General features: G+C 35.4%; 2 protein-coding genes across 2 annotated transcripts; one reads left to right on the top strand and one right to left on the bottom strand.

Annotated features, from left to right (window-relative positions):
- Nucleotides 1-2,372: 2,372 nt before the first annotated feature.
- LOC128360470 (olfactory receptor 13H1-like) lies at nt 2,373-3,314 on the bottom strand. Its single transcript, XM_053320905.1, has one exon. The coding sequence runs from the start codon at nt 3,312-3,314 to the stop codon at nt 2,373-2,375; it is 942 nt and encodes a 313-aa protein (XP_053176880.1).
- A 3,571-nt stretch (nt 3,315-6,885) lies between these two features.
- On the top strand, nt 6,886-7,821 carry LOC128360609 (olfactory receptor 52B2-like). Its single transcript, XM_053321075.1, has one exon. It carries the CDS (start codon nt 6,886-6,888, stop codon nt 7,819-7,821), a length of 936 nt encoding a protein of 311 aa, XP_053177050.1.
- The last annotated feature ends 4,407 nt before the right edge of the window (nt 7,822-12,228 follow it).

Below are 12,228 nucleotides of genomic sequence, written 5' to 3'. Positions count from 1 at the left end.
ACGTAACAACTGAAACTCAAACTACACCCCTTAATCATTGACAACCCGGAATCAAATACACATGTGTGAGAGTGTAAAACTGGACTTAGTACCACTATGCTTGTTATGAGAATAGAAGAGTTTTCCCCACGCTTCATTAGTAACACATAAAAGTTAAACAGATTTTGTCAAATGGCACCGTGTTAGTGATATTTCTTAGGGGGTCAACATTGAGGGAGTTCCAGATATTTCAGAAAGTTGGAAAATCTCAGTTTCATTTAATTGAATACATTTAACCAATGCCCTTAATGCTAGAATAACCAGGATTTCTGAAACTCCCTACAACCCCAGTATTAGAGTAAAAGACTAGCCACACCCAGTTTTCTTGGCTATTAATTTGTTTTGGCAAACATGCATCCTTAACTTTCTCTCTGATGCTGTGTGAAAGTTTTTATGTTCAGCAAAGAATATTCTCTTCAAATGTGTAATACTTTTGTGATGCTAAATTATTACTATATTTACTTACAGAGTATATAATAATTAATACAGTCACAAAACCACTGCAGGAACAAAAAAGGAAGATATATTTTGTCCTGATGGTGTCCTAAGAGCGAACTCCCTCAATGTAGTCTGACTAAACACTGAAGGGTTTCCAGATATTTCAGGAACATGAGAATTTTGAATGTATGTATCAAATTTCCTTGATTTTACCAATGTAATTTACGAGCAACCGAATAGAAGTAGTTTTCAGGTTGACATACTGACATGGATCATTATACAATGACAGTACATGCATAATGGTGATATACTTTGTAAACATGGAAATAATTTACTTAGTTAGAAAATAGAAACCAAACAAACATATTTATATATATGTTATGTAATTATAATCACAATTTAATATGTAACATCCTCAATGGACAATGTATTTTTACAATCATGACTGAGAATCACCTAACTTTACATAAGAGTCAACATGTTAAGAAAAACATTCAGACAAGGGCCTGTACATACAAGCAGAGCAAGAGAGTATAACTTAATGTAACTCACATGGATTATCTGTTAAATCCCCTGGATCAACATTTGCTTCGCTTTTGATGTGTATTATCCCTGGCCTTTATGTTGCAAAATGGGTTATAAGTCTTTAATCTGAAGCCAAACAATCTGAATCCTTTATTATTATGTGATTTGAATAATAAGTGCAGAATTAAACTTGGAATACACTCTCAACAGTATTTCTGTGAATAACTGGAACATTTTGACTTATTAAAAAATATCTTTAGCCTAATCTTGTAGATCTATCTTCCAGCACAAAGGTTTTTTTAGTCTTCTTAACAACAGGTAACAAATTCTGTTGATCTCCTGCATAAGAGTGGGAAAAGGCCAAGCTGGCAAACATTCATTTGAGTGGAAAAAAGTAATGCTTTAATTCAAACTGAGATATCATAACAAGCTTGATGTGTTGACAGCATCTCAAGCAATTTCAGCCTAAACACATTTTTTATTTTTTACTTTATTAGCTGACAGACATTGCAGGATTATGTCCTGTGCACATTCATAATGTATTTATCTTGAATAACCATTAAACAAAGGGGAAGCAAAATAATTCAATAAGTTATATTAAGTTAACAAAGATCTTATTATATCACTCATCCATATTAAAACGGCCTACACAAACAAGCAAACAGTAGCTTCTGATTTTTTTAGATATATCGGATAGATGGAAAATACATTCTGTGGTGCTAAAGGACTAAAGGAAGTTTTGTATTACTCTGTATTTTTGTGATATTACACAGTATGTACATTGTATGCAATGTACTATATGCACAGGCAAAGTCTTTTGTATTGTATTGCTTTAGTAGTGAAACACAGCATTGACAGCTTCTTCAGAGTTAAGTCTCTGAATTATGAGCTGTTAATAATGAATTCACAAAATGAAACATCACCATAATCTCTGCAACTGAAAATTAGTCAATGTATTTCTTTTAAATGTATTGTAAAGATTTTTGTAAACTTTCAAACAATAAAAATGTATTCAGAGCACAAAACAGAGCACAAAACAAGGCTCTTGGTGCAATTTTAGCATTAAGACACACGAGGTTGTTATGGGTGTCAGCATACAGGAAACTAGTATCAACATTAATTAAATTCTCAATAATTTATCTACAAACACCATGACATTTGGTAACAGATCTTGGATCCCCTTGATCATTTGTGACACACTGTGATAGTTTCTAAAATATTGAAATAAATGTGACTGTAAGCCAAACTTTAGTCTTACTGTATAAGTCACATCAACTGCACATCAACACAATATAAATACCTTGAAAACAGTAAATTGTGTGTCTGTATATTTAAACCATACCTAAACTAACAACAGAAGACAAGAAGTGTTAGGTTGATGTAACTTCTCTATGCAGTATCTGGAAAATTTTAGCCCGTAATGACCTTGTTTGCATTCCATAAATGACAGGATTCAAATTAGCAGGAACAACATGAAATAAAATATATGCAATTTTCCTTAAATCTGGGTAATTTGGGAAACGGTGCAGAATGATGGTTAAAAAACCAGACCAGAGCATAATAAGATAAAGAACCAAGTGGCTCGCACAGGTTTGCAGTGCTCTGTTATTCAACTCTTTGTTTTTCTTGATCCAGCAGATGATAGCTATTCTGAAATAGGTGATGGCTATGCTTCCCATTGAGCAACTAAACAACAGCACAGTGAAAAACAGCCCATAGATATTGTTGATGGACACATCCTCACAAGATAGCTTGAACAATGATGCATTGTCACAATAAGCATTTTGTATAAATGATCTACAACGGGACAACCTTACAGTGAGTCCTATCAAAACAGACACAAGCAATAGTGACACCCCCCATGCAGTTGCAGACAACACAATCACAGTTCTGGTGGTCATAATTGAACTGTACCTCAAAGGGTGACATATTGCTACATATCTGTCAATTGCCATAATGGTGAGAATCATATGTGAAGCTGATCCAAATGTGTGGCTGTGAAAGGCCTGAGCAACACACTGGCTGTATGTGATAAACCTGTTTATGTCTGTTGAAATAATGTGAGCCATCAGCGGTGGCAGTAGGACTGTGTTGCCTATTAAATCATTGACAGACAGATTACAGAAGAGAATGTACATTGGCTGGTGCAAACTCTTCTCAGTGATGATAAGCATAAGAACACCAATGTTGGAAAAAAGCAGGGAAGAGTACACAAACAGCAGTAAGAAAAACAGAGGGTATGTGAACTCTGGAGCTATATCAAAGCCTTGGATCTCCAGGATATCACTTGCAATTGTCATGTTGCTTTCCATGCTGTTTTATACAGAGGGAAACCTGAAAGAGAAAAACATGTTTGAGAAGTTGGTAATTAATATAAATATATAAATATGTAGTCATTACATATATTCACTCTTTTGTCCAATGTGCATGCATCAAGTAAAAAAATCAAAAGTTTGATCAAGGAAATAAACACTTTTATGTGTTTATGATTTTTGTGTATAGACAATACTTACTTCTTCAACTAATATTTTCAGTTCCCTCTCATGTAGAAATACTTTAATCATCTGAGTACAAATGTGTTCTATAATGACAAGTATGATTATTATAAACATACAAGTAACCATAAAGATGCAGAATGGTCACATTATATACATGAAAGTGATATTAAATGTGTGAAAAGTGATGGTGTCCTATACAAGACATGCTCAACCTATTAAATATGTTGCAATGACACAAGCAGTTGCTTCATGAGGTGACAGTACCTTGCCTGTAGAGGTGAGAATCCCAGCTCAGCAGTGAGGTCTTGATCCCTTTTATCTTCAGCATGACATATGTCATCAATACACTGTCTTTCCCATTTGCACTCCAGTGTTTTATTTAACAAAGGTTAGGCTACTTGTAAATTCCAGAACGTAGTCATAGACATAATTTGTTTGAAAAGAGATTGTTCCAAAAACTGTTGCACAATGACATGAATATAATGAATTTGTAGACAAATGGAATTAGCAAAACAGTCACAGTTTAAAATGACAATTATCCCTCAGTTCAAGTCCACATCATAGTTGACCTAATTTATTAGGGAATATCAAGACAGCAATGAATGATCATTCCTGGCTCCAGTGAAACATTTTCTGAGTCAATTTATAACTTCTGTGTTCGTGTCATTAATTTGGCAGTAACTGGAAATGATGTTCTTTCCAAGAACAATGGGCCCAATATGGCAGATGTTGGCAATGTGATTAAGGGCCAAAACTTCAGTTTTGGAAAGGCCATGTCCCTCACACCAAAAGTCTTACTGACTTGAAACTTCACACACAAGTCCAGCTCAATGTGCTGCCTCTTGGACCATAAAAGTATGACATGGTGAATTTTTCTGAAAAACATTAATGTAACATCTACTTCTTGGAGTTTGACATGATCAATACCAAATTTGGTATACAGCCTTGGGAAGATAAACATTTCTATCATCAATGGAAATTTATATTTGAATTATAGATACAAGCAAGCGTGGTCAAGAACATGGCTGCCATCAACTAAAGCATCTTCACAAAGGACGGGGCTTAGTCCTTACTTAGACTATATTTCTACTTTGATTTGATTGTCTTATTCAGTGACCTAGAACTGAACAAGAGTTTGAACACTCGTCAGAAATATTTATTTTCACTTAAAAAAATGTTTATATGTAAATACAAATTACTGTGCCTTTATGTTTATTTATTGCTGTTATTATAGATGTATTATATTATATACAATGATATAAATTCTTCAAATTGGATGTTCAAATAGCAAGGAACCATATTTCCTCAGCAACAAAAGGCCCTATAAAGATGAGCTGATCAAAGACTTGCAATGAGTAATTTGAAGAATGAACAACAAATAATTCAAGAAATAGTTCAAATGAATGCATTTGAAAATAAGTTGATACCGATGAATTTGCTCTCTTGCGTCTACAAGTCTATACACTCATAGAAAGCTTGAGCATGTAAAGTATTGTACATTAATGTGTAAAGAACATCCTAATATGAATCTGCTGAGCCTATTATATATGACACTGAGGGGAAGAAGAAGAAGAATTTTGATTGAAAAATGTCAGCATAGTCCAGTATAGTATGTATTTTACCTCAGTTAGCATAGAAGGTACTGGAGAAAGACCACACAAAGTGATTAGAGGATCAAATCAATTATCAAAGCATCTCAGGGTCCATCATGTCCATTTCTCATGGGTGAGATGTTAGTGTCTAATTTCCTAATGTTCTAACTGCCCTTTTGTGTGCACGAGCAGTCCTCATTCCCAAAGGCCTGATATGACCACTTCAGTGGTCTGTTTCAATTACAAACTAATTGAAACACATCTTAACTTCTGAATAATACAAACAAATATGAAAAGGCAAAACTGTGCAATTCTTACATGTTTAAGCTATTGATCTGTTTGACCTTACTCATTAAAACTGCTGATTTATTGCTAAATACACTGCAGATTTATGTGAAAAAGATCAAATAAAATAATTCAGCAGTCTATTCTGTGGTTCTTAAATTTAGAACTATGACATTTATCTGTTTAAATGTTTTAAATAATAACATTTAGTGGTTAAAGAGAAGAAATCAAATGCCAACACGTTGTTATGTCACATTACAGCTTCCCATGGGTGTTATTAAACAACATCCTTCATTAGCAAGTGACAATCTCAAACGGAGGTTTACTTATTGTCCAGGGATTAATTACAATGTGAGACAGTTAATAACACATCATTTAGTCATAGCTCAAGGGGGCTCATTAATAAATGTGTTTTGACAAAGTAATGAGACATATTGCTGATGTAATTCTGACAACCTTATTTATCCAGTTACATAATATTGTTGCAGTAGCCCCTCAGGTGAATAGTTCTCGGAAAAGATCATTTCTAATATTCCTGTTTTCATAGTAATGAAAATTAAAGAAGAGAAGACTTCAGATGACTTTGGATCCATTCAGGCCTTCCCAGCAGAGCTAAATTTGTGGTAAAATTGTAGTACCATGTACTTTGATATTAAACTTCCACTTAAAGTCCACATTTAAACAATTCCATTACATTTGTAAAACACAAACTCTAAAAAGGCATACTGTAGATGAAACACTGGTTAAAGTTCCAGTAAAAAGAAAGAAAATACAAAACAATCATACATAAACCCCTGAAATTGGTATTACAAAGATTGTGTCCACTAATACATTGTCCCACAGTGCAGGAGGTTATGTATTTATCAAACTGTATGAAGTAAGTTTTTGATAAATAAAAGTTAAAATCCTTTTACCTTTTACCCCTACTCACAAACACAAATAATAAAAACTATGTATTTATTTAACCTATTTTTTTAAGGAAAGAACAACAAACTTCAGGCACTCCTGTTGAGAAGGAACAGAAACACTTCACTTGGACTTCCTTCCATGTGATGACCCTTTTCTTTAAGAACATCTGCATTTTTCTTGAGTTTATGATAAAGACAGTCCTTTGTAACTTAAAATGTTCTTTAACCTAACAAAGCTCGTCAGGAGTAAAACTTAGATGACTGCATTGCATTTCACACTAAATTGGTTGTTACACCACTTTTTCTATTTTTAATTATCAGGGATAGAAACAAACAACTATAAATCTTTATTAACTTTTTTGCAATCTAAGCATCTTTGTATCTAATCTGCCAACAGCAGAGAATGAAAATCCCAAAGGCAAACGGTGATGTAAACAGGTCATTGTCATCATTATGATGCCAATAAATAAAGATGGTGGGCAGGCCGGTTCTCAACTCTTCATGAAGCAAGTGGCTTGTTTCGCGACTGCTTTAGACATTGACTCAGTTTTCAGTGATGAAAATCCATGACGATTGTTCTCCTTACTAATCGATGTAAAAATGGAAAACAAATCTTTTGGGTTCAGCTTTGAATTAACCCTGGACCCATTTGTTATTCCACCTGGAGGGAAGTATCCCATTTTCTTTTTTGGTATTGCAATTTATTTTTTTGGCATTTTTTGCAACCTGACCTTACTGATATTGATCATTGTGAAGAGGAACCTTCACAAGCCCATGTATTTTATTCTGTTTAGTCTTCCTCTCAATGATCTGATAGGTATAACTGCAATGCTACCAAAAGTGCTTTCAGACATTGTCACTGAGACTAATAAGGTTTACTATCCTTTGTGCGTTCTACAAGCATTCTTACTCCATATGTATGGTGGTGGTATTCTGTTTATCCTGGCAGCAATGTCTTTTGATCGTTATGTTGCCATCTGTATGCCATTGCGCTACAGCTCCATTATGACACCCAGAGGTGTTACTTGTATTATATTTCTTGTCTGGGGTCTTGACTTTGTCTTGATTGTATCACTGTTCTCTTTGCAGACACGGCTTCCTAGGTGTAAATCTGTAATTATGAATGTCTTCTGTGATAACCCATCTCTTCTGAAACTCACATGTGGGAACACGGCCATCAATAATATCATAGGATTATTTAACACAGCCATCATGCAAGCTGTAAGTGTGTCTGTTCAGGCATTTTCATATGTCAAGATTCTGATCACGTGTGTGGTCACAAGGAGATCTGAAACCAAGACAAAAGCTGTCAACACGTGTGTTGCACAGTTGGTTATATTAGTCATATTTGAGATAGCGGGGACTTTCACAATTTTATCTCACAGGTTCAAAAATGTGTCAGCTGATTTGCAGAAGATAATGGGCATGCTAATATTTCTTGTACCTCCACTTCTGAATCCAATTGTGTATGGACTGTATACAAATGAAATACGAAGCACTTTCATGAGAGTCTTAAAAAATAGATTCACCAACTGAATCTTTATATAGAGTGGTTCACGGCATTAAAGTTAATCTTTTTGGGCTTGAAACACAATCATAACACTGTAGTATCTTAGGAACACTTTAATAGTGTAAACAATATTGTGGAATCAATAATGTTTGTAACAACATTTTTTTGTTCAGTACATGTTGGGAACATATTTGGCCCAGTCAATGACACCTGGTGAAGTTATATGAGTTTTTTGAGTTGTGGACTCATAATTTAAAATGTTGAATTGAACTGGGTGAAATGTGTCTGCAAGACATCTGAAATCATAAAACATGTTAGTTGACTGGATATGCTTGTTACATCTCTTTGTTGTTGTTCATGTTTCTGTTGATGTATACATTTCTTTGTGTTGTTTAAGTACAATAGTGTATAATAATACGTTTAGATATTGGTCTGATTCTGCCCATAGTCTTATATGTAGTACTTAAACTGACAAACACATGCTTCTAGGTTTTACTAGGCCTAGTCATTCTCTCATTTGATGCTGATGTTTTAATGTTGATGTTGAGTTTAATCTTTTTTTATATAAAGGAGAGTGACCTCTGTTGCCCAGTAGTACTTTTATGTGTCATCCACACTCTTTGCACCATGGCTCGGATAAAAATCTTTGGCAATCATTGCAGGATCTAAAACAAACAAAAACATATCCAACAAGTGAAGATGTGCTGATGTTTGCCTTGTCATTGATGAATAAAATTCAACTATTCTGAAAAACCTGTGTCAGGTAATATTTTAACATACAGGAGGCTATTTTGGGTCATCCTGGTTTGTGCTTGTGTTTCTCCTCTAAATAGACTAAACTAGACTACCACTTATCAGAACTGATCTAGGACTTTATAGTAGATACTGATTTGCGACTAGAGTCTTGAATATACCATATTACTAAATAATGATGTAATGGTTAGCTCACATCCCTGTAATATTCAGCAGCATTAGTAATATCTGTTTATAATAGATAATATATAGAGACTGCTGGGAAAAACTCAGTTATGATGACATCTGAGTGATGCGCAATTAGTTTGCAACTCAGTGTTCAGAGACTGTGAGCTTGGCATTATTAGTTAAAATAAACACCTAAACCTCTATTCTGTCTTGTTTTTCTATATTTTAGGACCGGCATGCATTTTTTGACAACTTAAAACAAAGAGCTGGCATGCATTAGAAGAACTAAAGAGATATAAGGAAAATAATGTATATTATTTAAATTATTTATATGTGTTTTGCAAGTTGCAAGAGTTGGAAAGTTGCTTAAAGAGTAACTAGTAAATAAGCTATCAATCTATGTGGGGAGCAAAATACTATAATTATAACTTCTCTATTTTATGATTATGACAAAAGATCTCACTGTTATGACCAAAGTTCATATAATGACAAGAAGACGTTGACGTTTTTACTTTAAGTTAAGCATCCTGTCCTGGTTTAGCTGCTCATGAAGGAACACTGACTTTGAGCAGGTCAGAGTAAGCTGTCAGCCTGAACAAGCCCAAGGATTCATACATTACTCAGTGACATCAATATAGCCATATGGCCTGCTCTCTTAAAAAGTAATGATTCATCAACAACTTACCCTTTTATTATGCAGGAAAACTATCTCATAAGCTCAAGATCCTTGTTATGCCCCTAGAAAATGTGTTTGTTTCTAGAAAACACAATTCTGTGTGATTTTTTAAATTTTTCGTAACCATAGCAACATAGAAGCAGTGCATGCTGGGAGACAGACTGGAAGTACATTCACCATGCAGCTATCAGCTACAGTTGTATGAGCACAGTCACCAGCTCTTCAGTTACTAGGCTATTCTTCCTCCCTCTTTTGCAAGTTACAAGACAGCCATCCTAGAGAACGGTCGTCCAAGCCATCTTCTGCCATGCGACAACCAGATCAGAGTGAAAGACGTGTTTAGTCAAGCACCTAAACATCAGCAACATCTACCACCAACTTTCACACACGGCACAATGACGCACATAGAAGACAGCTTGGGGCAAACTGTCTTTGCTTGTACTCCTGGCGACCACAGACTGGCTCCATCGATGGAAGATATGGAGTTTCTCCAGATAATGGAAGCAGAGTGCCACCAAGACAGCTCCAAAAGTTGGGTCGCACCTTTACCTTTTCGGTCACCAAGACAGCGGCTGCCCAACAACGGGAAACAGGCTCTCGACCGCCTTGTCTCACTCCGACGCTCAGTGGAAAAATGGCCGCAGATGAGAGCCCACTTCCTAGAGTTTATGGAGAAGATGCTCAAGAGAGCACAAGCAGAAGTTGCCCCATCAATGCAACCTGAACAGGAGTGCTGGTACCTGCCCCTGTTTGGCGTGTATCATCCCAGAAAGGCCGACTATGGCAGTGACGCAAGAAGATTCATCGACTGTGAGTTCTATGTTGACGATGCGTTAAAGTCCTTCAGCACTAAGGAAAATGCCATCAGTGTCCTGAGACAGACAGGAAGTAAATTCACCATGCGGCCATCAGCTACAGTTGTGTGAGCACAGTCATCAGCTCTTCAGTTACTAGGCTATTCTTCCTCCCTCTTTGCTAAGGCAAATTGTCTGTGAGTATTATTCTTCCAGTAACATAAAGTTATGAAGCAATTTTGAGTTTATGTGGATATTGAGACTGCTGCGATGCTAATTGTGTTGCTAAGCTAAGTTAGCTCTATATTTTGCTGCTGCTGCTTACTGTTCATTTGGTTAATTGTGTTTTTTTATGATGTTGGCTGTACTGCTAGGATAGCAAAGCCATGCTATTTACCAGATACTGTTGTGATGTTTGGTTTGTTTAATAATGCAGATATGTTGCTGTATTGTGTTTATAGTCTCACAAGATTCCCAGTAAACTTCAAGGAAATTTATCAGCTGTATCCTGGAGTTTTTTGGGAGTGTTTAAACTGAAATGGAAACATAGCACATGACAATCCTGATTTTGTAATTCTTGAGATTATTTTCTTAGTTTGGTCTTAGTTTTTCTCATGGTTGTGAGATATAATCATAATAACATAATAAGAAAGGTTACAACATAAGGCCCCCAGTTTTTTTTTCTTTGGAGAATGATCTGCACTTTCCCCACCTCGCCACCTCATCCCACCCTTTTATTGCCATCATCACAGAGAAAACAACCTTGAACTGCATGCAAAGAAAGATAATCATTAATTTCAGGAGAAAAAGCCATCCCCACCTCTTCCACTGCTCATTCAGGGAATAGGGTTGCAAGTTGGAAAGTTTCCATGGGAATTAACGGGAATATATGGGAAATAACAGGAATATATGGGAATCAACAGAATTAAACTGTAAATGTAATTTACAGTTTTTACAGAAATTGCATGTTAGCCTATAACAGGGAACTTAAATTTAGTTAGAAAAAAACATCTTGTAACATAATCTTAATGCATCTTAATGCACAGATGATTTCTAGAAGGGAATATGTTTATTTTACTCATCATTAATGTTTTTGTTGTTCAATGAAAGAATGTATTAAAGTTTTAATCACAAATAAATTAGTCAAAATGTTGTTTAAAAAAAATATTAGTTTGCATGCATCTCCGCTCATGACAAAATTAAATGTTTATGTTTGTGTACAGTTGATACAGTTTGTATAAATTACCCTAAATTTCCAGTTAATTCGTATTAAATCCCATAAATTCCCATAATTCCCATAGAAAGTTTCCAACTTGGAATATTTCCAAAATTCTCCAGTTTAACTTCCCATAGAAAGTTTCACCCCTATGCAATCCTATCAGGGAATGACGTAAGCAGAGCTTAGTCCCTCAAATTCCTGGGAACCACATCCGGCAGGACCTGAAATGGAACATGACCATATCCACCATCACCAAGAAGGCCCACCAGCACTTATACCTCCTAGTGCTGCTGGTGCAGTTCTAAGCAGGCATCATTGAACAACAGTCTCCCCAATCTCACAGACCGCAGAAAGTGGTGCAGTGTAAGAGAGTATGTAAAATCATGTCTGACCCCTCTCATCCCTGTCAGGCCCTCTTCCAAAACCAGTCAGACTGAAAGCCCCCAGAAACTTCACTTGTATATTTCATTCCAATCCACATTATATATACTGTGTCTTTGTTTGTCCTGCACTGTGTAGATGTATACATTTAAATTATTAACTGTTAATTGTACATATATATCCTGTTACCACACGTAAATTATTTACCCCCAAATTTGTGTTTATATCTACATTAGTATTCATACTTCTATTGATAATAAGCTTTTTTGCATGTCAATATGCAAGAACACAGTTTCTACACTGTTATGTTTGTGTTTATTGTTTAATGCTCATTTTTATTGTTTTTTTTCTCTTGACACCTGGACCACACTGTATTTCTAATACTTGCAACTTTCTTAAATGTAATAAACTAAACCTAATCCTGATTGGAGGATTTGTCATC

This window comes from Scomber japonicus, chromosome 6 (genome assembly GCF_027409825.1).
Source record: "Scomber japonicus isolate fScoJap1 chromosome 6, fScoJap1.pri, whole genome shotgun sequence".
NCBI classification, from domain to species: domain Eukaryota; kingdom Metazoa; phylum Chordata; class Actinopteri; order Scombriformes; family Scombridae; genus Scomber; species Scomber japonicus.
This window is presented reverse-complemented; position numbering and strand designations above follow the sequence as displayed.